At 27.5% G+C, this 15,409-nt stretch overlaps 2 protein-coding genes across 2 annotated transcripts; one reads left to right on the top strand and one right to left on the bottom strand.

The window, feature by feature from the left end:
• Positions 1-3,081: 3,081 nt before the first annotated feature.
• On the bottom strand, positions 3,082-8,202 carry LOC135120038 (THO complex subunit 6 homolog). The gene is made up of 15 exons (XM_064044396.1): positions 8,154-8,202; positions 7,946-8,067; positions 7,793-7,877; positions 7,484-7,530; positions 6,985-7,094; positions 6,874-6,932; positions 6,740-6,819; positions 6,509-6,602; positions 6,355-6,432; positions 6,126-6,183; positions 4,999-5,064; positions 4,193-4,292; positions 3,398-3,450; positions 3,221-3,290; positions 3,082-3,165 (listed from the first exon to the last, which is right to left on the bottom strand). Exons 1-15 carry the CDS (start codon positions 8,182-8,184, stop codon positions 3,082-3,084), a joined length of 1,137 nt encoding a protein of 378 aa, XP_063900466.1. The 5' UTR covers positions 8,185-8,202.
• A 3,660-nt stretch (positions 8,203-11,862) lies between these two features.
• LOC135120034 (calmodulin-A-like) lies at positions 11,863-12,534 on the top strand. Its single transcript, XM_064044391.1, has 3 exons — positions 11,863-12,031; positions 12,111-12,350; positions 12,419-12,534. Exons 1-3 carry the CDS (start codon positions 11,941-11,943, stop codon positions 12,526-12,528), a joined length of 441 nt encoding a protein of 146 aa, XP_063900461.1. The 5' UTR covers positions 11,863-11,940; the 3' UTR covers positions 12,529-12,534.
• The last annotated feature ends 2,875 nt before the right edge of the window (positions 12,535-15,409 follow it).

Genomic DNA, 15,409 nt, shown 5'->3' with positions numbered 1-15,409 from the left:
CTTCTAGCAAAATCTGTATTACTTAACATCGCTTGGGGCGTGACTGCAGCTTCTGCCATCCTAAAGACGGCAAGCAGAGTTGCGCATTGACCCATTTTTTTGCCATACGAAGCTGATGACGCTTATCTGCGACCATCGGTTCTTCAACGAGGTAGAAATGGATTGTAGTGCGTTGAGGACAACCAGTTATAAACGACTGTACGATACACTAGTAAAAAGCCGATTGCACACCCCTGTTACTAGTTTAAATTTAATAAGTTAAAGGCGCAATGAAATAATTATAATAAATAATTATTTTAAGTTTCCCTCAGAAATTTTATGTCAATCAGGCATTGCAAGACGACCTCCTCTGCGGAACGGCGAAACTATGTTCGAAAGCGATGAGGACACTGCCTTGTGCACACCTCTTATCTCTTCATTTGATGTTAATGCACTTTGCTATTCGAGCTTACTTCTAGCTATTACAAATGAGCCCCATAAACCATTTGAATCCACACATATGCCATCATCAACTATAAGCATATGTGCTGCTGACAAAGAGACAGTTTAACTATGCACGCATTGTCTTACCTGCATACTAGCAAGGACTTCAGGTGCCCAATAAGCTTATTCGGCTTACTGAAGAAGGCCAAGTCCTCCATTCAAAAATGACTTTAGGTTTCGGTAGAGAGTGGTTGACTAGGAATTATTTATACTATACATGATAAACACGATCCCATCAATCATTTTTGTGGAACTTTTTGGAATTTGTAGAGAACTGATTAGTATTCTTTAACATTCTTTCCGCGTGTGATGCATGAGTTCGGTTATATCGTGAAATATATCGTTATTGGTCTATAAATAGCTATATACTTTCATGATCAAAAAATGTTCCAACTAAATATAAAAATGAGCTGAATAGATTTACATTTTGTCACGCTATACTTCTCAGTTCAAGTTAGTATTTTTAGAAATACTGTTGAAATGGTTTGACCATATTGAAAAGTCAGTTACCATTTTGAACTGTTATAGACCAACTTATAAAATTTTATCCGTACTATCATATTTCTGTCAACTTCTTAGCGCAAAAGCACGGTTATATAATTAATGTTTGTACATAAATACCAAAAAAGTGCAAGTGCTGGAAGGGCAAAAGAAGAGTAATCTCTGTGCTATTTTATTAAGGAGTTCCTGGTCTGTATCTATTATCTTCACGGAAAAGTGAAAAAACATTCAGAATTGTACACGTAACCAATCAAACCAGAAAAATGTGAGTTGACACCGACGGGAATAGTGTTCGTATTATCAAACCCTAATTGCCAGTGTACAAAGAATCTTGCGATATTTTCTAATTTAGTGCTGCCAAACTTAGTTTACATACTTTCCTAGTATTGAATAGTTGGGGCCACAGATTATTTCAAAACTTTCTGTTTTTGAAAATCATACTAACAATTGGGTGAGTTGCCTAACAATTTGAATTCACACTCTTAAAAACTTTCGTGAAATTAAGAAATTTGCATTATAGAAGTACTAGTAAAACTATAATTACTAGTAAAACTATAATTTTTTGAGTGATATGGAGCTCTATAAAACCGAAAACATGACCAAAATTATTATATATACACAGAATTTTACAAAAATAATTATATTCGGTGAATTATTAACTATCTCTTTTTCCTCCTTCAGGTTTCTTCCTTCACAAGTTTACACTTTAAAATTTATTGCCTGTCGTTAGCCTAATAGGTTACGCTGTGCAAAAACATTTCGAAATTTTCTATATCCTTATAACTGATTATCCACACTTAACTGTGGGGCGTCCTCTTTTGTAATTGCGGTCACTCTGTACATACATTACTAAAGTAGAACTCAACTTCATTATTTTCTATTTTATTATAACATTTAGTTAATAGTGTTGTTCCCTTATAGAATTAGCCTTTTACTACAAATAAAAGTTAAAAAAAGGAAATCGGACAAATAGAGAAAAAAGTTTATGAGGCAAAATTCAAAGTATGTTCGCTCCCAAGTAAATCAACGAAGAAAGAAAGGAGAAACTATCTTAAAAGAAGGTTTTAGGAAAAAGAATAAGGATATCAAAGTTATTGCGCAAAAGGTAACATGGGTAATGAGCAGTAACTCTCGCGGAAATGAATCTCGGTTAGATTCACGCGTTATTGCGGTACTTGACATAATATATACGTGGTATAACCTTGCAACTTATCAGTTAATTTTAACATGAAATAAAAGGAAAAAATTAATAAAGCCTGTCCAAGCAGGAACCTTTTTTTCCCTACCTACTTTGCCTGCGCCTCATTAGGCTTAAACTAGTACGTTTGGAGGAAGTAGTTAACGAAAAGGACTTATGCGGTTTAAAAAATAGCTGTGATATCTATAAATATAAAAATTTAGAAACTCTTTAGGCAGAATGGCAGTTGCTATAGACTTGTAAAGAATCTTCACAAGGAAAGCTAATTTATAATAACATGTTTAACATAGGAAAAGAAAGGCTGCTGCGTTTTAAGGAGTGTTCGAGCGCTGCTTAGAAAATTTATAATGATAATTAAAAAAAAGATTCTTTTTTTGCTTATTCTTAAATCAACCATAAAACACTAGAAGGAAAATAAAATTAAAATTGGTGGTATACAGCCTTTTAATTGGTTAATAAATAAAAAATATATAGTAAAAGTAATGTACTAGCAAAGGTAGTGTTATTATATTCGCTTAAAAAGGGTTCAGCTATATAACTTTATTATAATATAATCTACTTCCAGTTCTTATGTTTTTAAAGAATTTAAAACAATATTGGATCTTCCTAAAAAGAAAAGTATATGAGGTTTTTTTTTTTTAGTTAAACAATGTGTTTTTATTAATGAGTAAGTGCTATTACTTTCAAACTTTTCGGCACTGTTGCGCCTATAAAGTAAACCCACACTAATACCAAAGCTAAATTTTTTTTTTTTAGAATTTCCATAACGATATCTACAAAACCCTAACAAAATTTTGTGATGTCTTGAAAAATATTTAAGCTTTAGACTTTATAATTCTTTCATTATATATAATAATAACCATAAGGCGACGGATCGTTTTAAATTTTTATTAGTATTATTAATACAACGACAATTCATACGACTGATAGTTTAAAGAAATGAAGACACCCAATCGGTGGCCTTTGCCAGCGCAGACTAAGACCTAATAAGGAAATTCTATATTAGGAAAAATTAACAAAAATGGAAGGCCATCTTACTCTGCCCAACTGCTCGTGATGGGCAAGCCTATAGATGCTGGGAATGGCAGTTTCCGCCATGCTTATCAGTCTGAAATAAATAATAACAAACAATTATAATAATTATAACTTCGTGATAATTTTACTATAAAATTTAATCAAAATAAAAGTTCATATTAATAATAATTTAATGAAAACCTTCCGTCTAATTCGTAGCAATATAAAATGTTCGAATTTCCGCCAACAACGATCTAAGGTCATTTATATAAACCATAAAAAGCAATAAAAAAGGTTAGAAATAACTTTTCATTGGCAATTAAAAGTTAAATAGCCAATAAGAAAATATCTAAAAAACAAGCTTCTCATTGGTAAATAATTGTTAAATTCATAGGATTTGTTGGATTCCTATTGGTCAAATAAAATTTCCTCAAATATTTTAATGAAATTTATATTCGAAATTATATAAATTTTAGTTGTTTATGACAAAAAACAAATAGCCAATCAGAGAATTCAAAAGACGTTAAAGTGATTTTATTGGTTTATAATAAATTTTTTTGATTGGATGGTCTAAATAACATTAATAATTTATTGGTTAAAATGAATAACAGACCCACCAACCCTTAACCAATTCTTAATGGTTAATACGTTTGTATTTGCATTAGTTTATAAAATCCTTGCAACCCATGATGGCCCTCCTTAAAAGTTGTGAATATCAAGGCGCCAAAAATATACTGAATTAAACAAAAGTTGTGACTTTGCTAATTTTTACTGAATATTATATACATTTTCATAAATATAAGTTTACAAATTCATTATAAAAACATACTAAAATAATCACAATTACCCAATAATAATATTAATAGTTACGAGCGCTAATTACTTATTATTTAATAAAGAAAGAATATCAAAAATATTTATAAGAAAAACTTACTATAAAACAAAACTTTAACAAAAAAATATCAAATTTTTTACAAAAACGTTCAAGGAGAATACCGTATTTTCCACCCAACAAATACAGCGGAGGAGCACGTGAGAGCGAAGGCAAAAAGTCTGAGTCTGCGAAGGGAGATGCCACAGCACAATGTGCTTTCCACTATAAAAAAGTATAATAAACTTTTAGTGATACGAACTTATATAACTTTTTTTTTGTGAGGTAAAAGCTCTTAATATAAACTTTACTTTAAATTATTATATTTTATTATTGTGTTGAAAAAGTTATTAACGCAAATCTATTAAAACTTTATTTTGTTATGAAAAAGTTTATAATATATACTTTTCTAAATTTTTATATTTCTTTATACTATGTGTTAAAAAAGTTACTAATAAGAACTTTTCGGAACCTTTTTAAAATTTAAGAGTTCTTATTATAAACTTTTCTAAGTTTTTATACTTCTTAATTATTATGTGTTAAAAAGTTATTCATACATACTTCTTTGAAGCTTAGATATTTCTATTATTGTTATGAAAAGTTACTAATACAAACTTTTAAACTTTTTTTATATAAAAGTTATTATTATAAACTTGTATAAGTTTTTATATTTCTTATTATAATTTTGTAAAAAGTTACTAATACAAACTTTTCACAATTTTTTTTATACGTTTTTATATATATTTTTGTTGGTTTATAACATAATTATATTAAACTTATAAAAATAAAAATTATTATTAGCTAAAAACTTTTATAAAAATTTTTTTTTAGAAAGTATTTAATAATAACTGTAAAAGTTTAACTTTATAAAAAATTCCAAATACTACATAAACCCGTGATAATACAGAATTGACCAATAAAATAACAATACCTCAAAACAACCAACCATGTGGCAGAAGTATCGATGCACATATCACTGATTGGAGGAAATATTCCGCTAAAAAAAGGGCAAAATATTAGTTTTAGTTTTTTTTATAAAAAAATTAAAATAAAGTTTAAAAATTTAATTTATAATAAAAATAATCATCATACGCATAAATAGCCAAAGCTTAAAAGAAATATACTATAATTTAGAAGTAATAAATTTTACTTATTACTGTGTAAAACAAAAAAAACTAAAAAGCTAAAAAAATAAATTAATAATATTAAGTATTTAAGTAGTTATTATAAAAAAAACGCAATAGTGTAATAAAAGAAAATTGATTATTATTATTTTAATTATTATACAATTTTTTTGCTTATTTTTGGTTTATTTTCGATTATTAATAGTTAACACGTAAAAACACGTGAACATTTTTCACTCCCAAATAAAAAAATAATGTTCCGCACAAACCAGTCAAAACTCATGTTATTCCTTTCAAGGTTTATTATTTGTCAAAATACAAATTTTTTTTTATCTAGTGATATTTATTATATCAAACTTTTATTAACTTTATTAACTTTTATTACTTTTTTCAATATATAATTCATATATTTAGTATAAAAAAGAAATATGACAGTATTATTTTAAATAATAATATTTAATAATTATTATAATAACAATAAATAAATATTGAAATATAAATTAATAATAATAAATTGATAATAGTTATAACCGATAATAGATATAATAAATATTATTATATAGTTTAATTAAACAATAAATCGAAATAATAATTATAATAATAATAATAAATAAATTAAAATATAAATAAATATTAAATTAATAAGTCGATAATTGTTACATTTATCATAAATATTGAATAAAAATAAAAATAAGCCAAAGCAATTTTGATTGGTGAATATTTAAATATAAGTCATATAAGCACACGGACTGGGTAATCATTTTACTGTTTATTATATTATTTTTCTAAAAAAAAATAATTAATAAGCAAATACACATAATCGGAAATAGAGCAATTTTTTTTTAACTAAATAAAAATATATTTTTTACTTTTATTAATTCTACAAAGGTGGGAAGTATAAAAAATGTTAATAATAATAACAATAATAATATACTTCATTTCCTTAGAAAATGTTGGAACCAAAGTTGACTCACAAAAAAGGTCACACATATCTAAAAATTTATCGTTATTATTATTATTATTATTATTATTATTATTATTATTATTATTATTATTATTATTATTATTATTATTATTATTATTATTATTATTATTATTATTATTATTATTATTATTATTATTATTATTATTATTATTATTATTATTATTATTATTATAAATACTCCATATTTTAATGAAGCCTTCGCTGTCACCAGAAACAATTTTACAGTTGTTATAAAGTTCCAAACACAATACATACCCTGAAGAGTAATAATAATAATGATAATAATAATAATAGTAACAACAACAGTAATAATAACAATAAGAGTAAAAAACCGGAGTGGCCCACAAGGCTTTTTATGAACTTTTTCTCTTGAATACTAAATATGTGCACACGTGAGTCTCCGGTGGCGAGGTAGAGCAGGCCGTTCTTATATAATAATAATATTACTAACATTACTAATAATAATAATAATAATAATAATAATAATAATAATAATAATAATAATAATAATAATAATAATAATAATAATAATAATAATAATAATAATAATTGTAATAAAGTACAAAGTGGCGTATTTGGTTTATTTCAAAATTTATAGAATTTAAAGATGACGACGGAACATTTATAGTAAACTCCGGTTTAGCTTTATTAAAAATAATACTAAGAATAAATAAATAAAATAATAAGAAAAGATAACCATTTTTACTATTTAAAATTTCATTCCAGGAAAAACAGCGGAGATCAGTATCAGTACCGCTAAAGAATTTGAATAAATTTTAAAAATAATAATAGTAGTAATAGTAATAACCAAAATAAAAGATCTTCCGCTACGAGAAAATAATGAATTGCTGAAGATGAAATGTTTTCAATTACCCGAAATGGTTTAGTGTGTTCCGCACGAAGATCGTCATTTTCACTCTTTTATATGAAAAAAAAAAAGTCAAGCCGTTTAAGAAGATTTTAGCTTAATTTTATTTTAACCAAATGTAAAAAAAAATTATAAAATAAAATTTTTTAATAATAATTTTTTAAAAAATTAAGTACTATTATAAAAAAAAAATTAGCTAATAAATATATAATTTAAAAAAGTAATTTAAACTATATTAATGAGGAAGTCTTCAATTTAAAATAAATTAATAAGAACTAGAATTTAAAAAGTTTTTTCTGTATATTTAAAATTAGTAAAACAATTTATTTAGCTCAAATAAATATATAATTTAATTTCCATAATTTAAATAGTAACCAAAATATTCTAAAAAGATAATTTAATTGAAATTATATAAATACTAAAAGAACAAAAACAATACGAGCATTAATAGTGCGTTCCAAATATAAAGAGAACCAGAAATTGTCCCTGTAAATTTTATTAGTTATAAAAAAAGTAAAAAAAAAATAAGAATTTTTTTTTAACTACTTCTCCCTCCTGTATTTTTTTATAAAATTAAAAAAATAGCTAAAAAGTTAAAAGTTACTGAGAATAAATATTAGTATTAATAAACTTAAGTCAATTATTTTTTCTACAATTAGTAAGATAAATTCAGTATAAGAAAATTTACAAAGTTAGTTGTCAAGTTTTTTGTTTCTTAAAATAATTATTTAGGCATCTTCGCTTATACCTCCTATTAAGTAGTTCCCTTCAGGCGTAAAAGTCAGACTTCTAACGGAAATATACTGCTTTTTACGTTCGTTTTTTAAGTCCGTCTTTATTATAAAGAATTTATTAACTTTTATAAAAATAGTTTATACAATAAGTAAAAAAAATAAGTAACCTCATATTTTTTAATATTCCACAATAATGGATTGCTGGCATCAAGCAGAAGTTTATTATGATGATCAAAATTATGAGGAAGTTCTTTAACTGAAGGTATAAAATCCAAAGTATCAACTTGTGCTGATAAAAAAATAAAAATAAGCTTTTAAGTAACCCAGTAAAGTATTTTATAGTTTAATAATAATAAAATATATGTTTTGTAATACTGCCGGTATGTGTATGACTTTCTAAGTTCATTAACGAGACAAAAATTTTTGACAGTACAAGCAGTTTTTATTAATCTCCAGAAAGCAAGCTTTCTAGGTTTATAGTTTTAGCTGCTTTGATTATGATGGCTTAAAAGGTGAAACTTGCTTTTTTTATTTAACTTATAGACGCACTCAATATTTTATTATAAAAAAAATATACTCAGATCTGGTACAAAATTGTTATATTTAATACCCTATTTATCAAACCTTACAACTTAAAATAGTAAATAACGAAAATCAATAAACTTTTAATCTCAATTCTCAATATAAAACGTTCTTTTCCTAACTGAGGTGACTATTCTTTTACTTAATACACTATTATATGCTAGTAGAAACTGTTAGGCGCTTGCCATGATTTGCCTTACTCTCTTTTACTCTATTGTAATTTACCTAATTGCGCATTGCAAAACGGTAATTGCAAAAGTAAAATATCTTGAGTATGAATTTTGTGTTTTCAAAAACTATAAACGTCATGGAACTTTGGTAGCGATATGGATCTCTTAATCCAGAAAGGTAATAAAAATAATTTTTTAATTCTTTATTAGCAAGCTACGTCTTATACATAAAAATTTGTATGTAAAAGACTTATTCTAAACAGTTCTTCTAACAATATTGTATATAAACATTAGAACTGCTTAAAACTTTTTCAACAAGCAATGTTTTGAGATTAAAAGTCTTAAGCACTAAAATTACCGAATACGCTGTACAAAGTCCCACTGTAAAATAGATTGGTAATTAATTCTTTTACAAATGGTTTAAATTAATCGTATTTAAACTAATTAACTATAGTTAAGCGGAACATAATATCTCCTTTCCCAACTAATACTTTGCATCTTAGTAGAGTTATATATTAAGATTTTTTATAAATTGTTTATAGCTCTGAGGAAATGTTAAGGGGCAAATAACACTGACCATGAAAAGTTACTCCTCCGCAAAATCTCTCCATGATAGGTGATTGCGTTTCCCGAGTTAAAAGAGACGTACTCCACCACGATTAAGTGAACTAAGTATATGTTTTATGTGATGTAGATGAAGCCATTAAATAAAAGTTCTTAACTTTATTCAAACGTATTTATAACTGCTTTTTAGTAAAGAGTTTAAGCTATTTACCCCATCTAAAATAAATGAGCTATTCAATTTTTTAATGTTTTTGTGGTTGCTCCTCATCCTTTAGTTGGTAGTAACTACTCTCAAAGTAAATAAATGTTATAAGCAAATCTTTTAAGCGAATTACCATGTCTGTTGTACAATATTTCCACGGCCAAGATCGCAGTGCCCTCGCTTAGCTCCTAATTTTAGATAAATTTTCGCACTTTTAGTAAAAATATTTACAGTAGGATTTAATAGTAGTTAAAAAATCTTTAGTTATAAACTGCGCTGCTAGTTAAAAAATAGATTTGTGAATAAGCTTACTCCTTCCGTTAAAAAAAATATCTGCAGTCTGTATTTCCCAAAAGTAATTTCAAGTTGACAAAAACAAAAAAAAGCCCGAGAAATAAAAGGAAGTTGCGAAGACAAGACGTATGTATTAACCAGTCAGTTTGACCGTAGTTATAACCTTTTTAAAATTTTTTTTTACTCTTTACTTTCTGTATGTTGCTACATTTTGTCTCTTTCTTGTTATTTGGTTTGCTTACTTTATTAGCTACCATATATTGGTGTAAAATTATATTGCCCTGTTTCAATTAGAGGTAAATGGTTCCATTTCATGAAGTAGGGATGCTTAAAAAAGTAATTTTGATTCGATCTATAAGTTTAAAGATTCTATAAAAAGTTTATTGGTTTTAATATGATTGTACTTTATTAAAATTTTATTAGTTTAATTGTTTCTAGTTATTTAGTATTAATTTTAACTATACAAGTTAAAATTTTTAATTGTTATACTATAAAATCGTTAAAAATCTTGTTATTTTATGGTATTAAAAAGGTTGGCAAAGGTCAAAAAACTTTTTAATATTACTCTCGAAACGTTTATCTTGTATAGAATTATAATATAGACAAATTCTAGTTTTATTTGTTTTTCCACTAAAATGTTGGTGTTTTTGCTAAAGGAGACGATATATTACTAACATCAGTTAAGTGTTATAACTCGAAAAGCAAGGTTTTCGTAAACAAGAAACTAGATCAGGTCTTATCAATCTGTCAGTTATGATAGACCGTGAGGTAAGTTAATATGGTTCTGTCATTGTAATTGACTAATATTCGACTACTGTTCCTTTGTCCCCTATCCTTGACTTATTACTAAGGCTTAAATTTATTATAAACAAATTTTCGAGTTATAGCAACAGAATTTCTCTAATTATAAAGTCTTTTATACCACGCCTACCTCCCTGCTTAGGAAGGCTTCCACTCTTTTAATAAACAACAGTTACAGATGTACAATCCTTATGATACTGCTATCAATATTCTAGATAAAAACAAATAAATTTTTTGGTGTCCTGAGTCAGATGTAACACTATTACACATGTGAAGGATAATAAAATTTCCACGGGTAGCTCTTCTTTTGCAAGATATGGACACATGTTTAAAGCACGGCAGGTAGAGCTTACAACATTTTACATTGGAATAACTTGTGTTATATATTTTGTACGCTTTAATGCTGGTTACTAGCCGTCCCAATTTTTAAACCCGCACATGATTATAGTGGAACAGTTAACTAACTTAGAGTCCAAGTAAAGCACGGAGAGTTCGAATTAAGTTTAGGTACTGAGTTTGTCCTTTAATATTACAAACGATCTTCAGCTATAATAATTTCTCCCATTGGTAATGCAGTATTACCAACTCTATAATAAACTAAAAAATTTAGATCTAAGAATTTAATACGATGTTTGATTGAAATTAATATACATAAAAAATGTTTTAGAAGTTATTAAAGTTATGAGTATTTTCTAAAAAAAAATATAGACACCCTAAATATTTAGTTTTAAAGTTTCATTTATTAACTAATTTTATGTAATTATTTATTTGGTTTACCCTTACAACATTACACTCTGCGTCAGAGTTGTTTGTTAAATTATATTAACTGTTTCTTTTTTGGATCAAATCGTTGTAAAAAAGACTTTTATTGACCAAACAAGCTAGCTTAGCAATTAGAAAAACTTATTAGTAGGGCATCCCGACAACGCTGGTTGTCTTTTAAATATTCTTGGTTGTCAGCTTAAAAAATACTGCTGTTGTTGTGGTTTTCGGTGCTAAAGTGTCTTAACATGTTTGCTTAAAGCCAAACAGCTCGTTGATGACATGTTCTGCAATATTTATCTCTAACCCTAATGGTGATGAAAAGGATAATAAATTGTATCTAAAAATATTAAAAACGGAAAAGTGCTAGCTTAAATACTAATCTCACACTAGCTCAATAAATTTAAAATGTACGCATGAAGTCTATAATAAGACTTATCGAAGTAAACTTTATATTACGCCTGGCTGCAGGTTGTATACTACACAAACAAAACAAATAAAAAAGTTTTTATTGGTTACTTGCTTATAATATACATTTCTAATTGGGGGATTTTTTCTTCAAGCATGCAAATAGGGGTTTCATTTGGTTAAATAGTTGTCTTCTACGACGATTTTATACGTGTTATGTATTTGCTGTTAATTTTTACTTCTATATTTAGTTTACCATCTTATTTGAACAGAGTGAACAATTCAGGGAAGAGATATTTTTATAGTGTATTTTCTGAGCAATAAACGGGATTATAAAAGTATATAACTGGTTTAAAAAATCTTGTAAAACTATTACGGAATGTTTTCAGAAGAGCAAATTGAGGATTTTAAAGCTACTTTTTTACTTTTTGATAAGGATAATGATGGCACCATTACTTCAGAAGAACTTGGTAAAAATTAATTATTAGCCTGCTCCCACCATGAAAGTATATGAAATAAATATAATTTAAATTTAATTTAATAATTTAGGGACCGTTTTACGTTCTCTTGGTCATAACGCCACTACCGATGAACTTCAAGATATAATAAACGAAGTTGATACTGATGGAAACGGAACAATAGATTTTCCAGAGTTTATAGAAATGATGAGCAAAAAGTTGAGGGACTATGAAACTGAAGATGAAATAAGTGCAGCGTTTCGAGTATTCGACGAAGATGGGAATGGTTTGATTAGTACAGAAGAACTTCGTCATGTAATGACGGTATTAGGTAAAGTTCATAACTTTCAATCCTAGAAGTGAGTATTAATTTAAATTGCTAATTTACCACTAATTCAGGAGAGAAGTTGACGGATGATGAAATTGACGAAATTATTAAGGAGGCCGATACTAACGGTGATGGACATATTGATTATAATGAATTCGTGAAGATGATGTATTCCTATTAATTATATATTTTTTTACTTTAATTTTCTGAATTTAAGTTAAAAGATTAAATGTGTCTGTTTTAGCGACGTTTTATGTCAATACATTATCCATGTATATTATGAAATTAATAAAATCTCTACTTCCTAATTTAAGGTTGGAAGCTATTTTTTTTATTTATATACTTTTATGAAGAACGCTTTTATATATCACTATTTCAATGATTTTTTAGAGTAGAACTTATTAATTAGGCAAACAACATTGTATTATTAATAAAAGTTCTTTTTTGCTTAAGTCTCTACCATAAAAAAATTCATGTGACTTCTGTACCAGTATAAAAACTAATTCTACACTTTTTTTCACAACTAACACGGGCTCGCGATGTGTAGCAATAAAAATATTACAAAGCTTCTTATGTAGTTTTTTAACTTAAGCGTTGTAACTTTTATCACTTTATTAATGAGAACAACTTCATTAAGCGCTTAAAAAATAATATTAGAATACGTGAAAGTATTTTAGGCTTTGATAAAATATATTTTTTTTAAATGGTGTGTTACTATTAGTGTAAGCTACCTATCATGTTATACTTTTCATATTTTATACACAACTGTTTAATAAAAGATGTCAGGAGGTAATTGATAAAACACGGTTTGGTGTTAATTTTTAAAATTATAAGTTGCTATATGGAATAAAACTTTATATATTATTAATTTCACAATCATAATAATCTACCTTTAATAGGAACTTTAACGTTTCTTATACTAAAGCCTAATAGTTTGATAAAAGTTAGTTTAAACTATATAAATAATTATAGTTGCTCTACAATTTATATCTATTACCATTAGAATCACCAGTCTCACTCTATGAGACGCAATTTGGCTAATTTAAGCTATCCTGGAGATGGAATAAATTTTGCACTCTAATATATATATTTAATTAATTTTACTCGTTTGCTATAAATCTTAAAGAACTGATTAAAAAAGGATACGTATAAATCGTAGCATTTACCTTCTTAGTTCTTATTATAGAAGTTGTAAAAATATTGTTGTAAGTGTTCTGGTTGCGTAAAAGATTTAAAAACCTTTCGCTTCTTAACTGGCACACTTTTATAAGTATATTTTACCACTTTAACAGTTTATTACATTTTTTAGTTAATGTATACTTTATTTAAATAAAAATTTTAATATATGACAAAATAAAAGGCTTAGTTATCTCAACTTCGTGGTAGATAGCCCCCAATAACAGAGGTATATTAAAATTAAAAGTTTAAGTATATAATAAGCTAAGTAGGCTCTAAAATATCGGCTAAACACTGTTACTAGAATAAAATTCTTTTTTTTTCCTTTAATTATATTGTATATAGCCTCATCCTTATGATATTATAAAGTTAAGCAAAAGAGTCTAGATATTAATAAGTAGCTATTTTTTAAATTTTTTTATAGCTTAATTCGGTTTTCGCCTCTTTAAAGGTAAGCTTTAAAAGATATCGAATCCGAAAAAGAGACTAATTTTCTAAAACTAATTAGGTCAGAATGGCTATACATATGCTAGCGCATAACCTATTGCCACAATATTGATATTGGTTCCCTTCTTTAGACAGGCGAAATTAGAGAAAAATTAGACTGTTTAAAAGGCATTTTACCCCCTAAATAATTTTACGGCAGAAAGTTTTATCTAAATTTTTTATAAGCTATGCCCACATCCTTTAAAAATTTTATGATTGAGCTGAGTGTTAAAAACGCCGCACGAAACAACTTGAAACAAAAGACCCTTAAGGGAGACTTGTACAGTAAGAAATCCATAATATTTAAATTTTATTAAGGTAAAACAAAAATTTACTGTCCTTTTAAGCCCTTATGTTTGTTTAGTTTAAAAATTTATAAACTTGAGGCAATGACTAACACAACCATCTATTACATAGGGCAATGCAAATGTAGGCACGCACCAGGCGGCCGACGCCAGTTTCATATTATTAGAGTAGTGTTTTATTGACTAGTTAAGTCTCGTGAAAATAAGCCTTTGAGGACTACCTAAAAAGTCATTAGGGTTAACGACTCCAGCTAAAACTCTCGATGTAGAGTAACCGGTTAAAAAGGTAAAACTATCATAACTGGATTGAGAGTTGTTGTCGTGGCTTGGATTAAGAACATTGGCGTATCTACTCAAGGCCGCCTCTTAAGATTCTAATACAGAGCATCGCCAAGCACAAACCACGGCGCCCTATGGCACTTGAGGCGAAGACCCTCTGGTTGGCGAGCTTTTACCCACCTGGTAAATGTGTATGTCATGATAAATTGAATTACATGACGACATACCTTCAAGCGTCGAAAGTAACCCCTTAAAAATCGACGCCAGTAGGAAAGTGCGTTTAGATACAGTTTCCTGCTAAGTAGGTTTGAAAAACTTAGAGATGGTAAGTCGCCATATTATCTGCGCAGAGGGTGGCAAAGGACCAAAGGCACCTCCGCAAACAGAACTCGGAGGAAAGGGTGCGGAACGCACATCTCTAGAGGCCTTAAGGAAATACATGCTATAAAAGACAGCCGTTAAAGTAGAGATTAAGCACATCGTAAAGACCCGCGGGAAGGATAGCAAGGAGGATGGTGTTTGACGCCTTATAATAATAAAACTTAAGAGCCGTCCACCCTGTCAGACGGGGGGCAGATAGCGTGAAGGTTATACTACTCTCGTTTATCTGTTAAGAATGCTTTAAGAAAACTTAACAATGATCCCATACATATATAAAAAAAATGTTTTAACGTTTTTTGGTAACCTCACCCTTAAGAATTTAACATTGTAACATTACGCTTTACTCATTCTTTATGTTCTCGTGGTTACTTACTTAAACGTTTTAGTTGTATCCAAAAACACTTTTTTTTATGATTTACATAATCGTTGTTTAAG

Source organism: Zophobas morio, unplaced genomic scaffold, assembly GCF_036711695.1.
Source record: "Zophobas morio isolate AGI-343-1 ecotype UQ-CSIRO unplaced genomic scaffold, CSIRO_AGI_Zmor_V1 ptg000332l, whole genome shotgun sequence".
NCBI lineage: Eukaryota > Metazoa > Arthropoda > Insecta > Coleoptera > Tenebrionidae > Zophobas > Zophobas morio.
The sequence above is the reverse complement of the archived record's forward strand: the minus strand, read 5'-3'. Positions and strand labels throughout refer to the sequence as shown.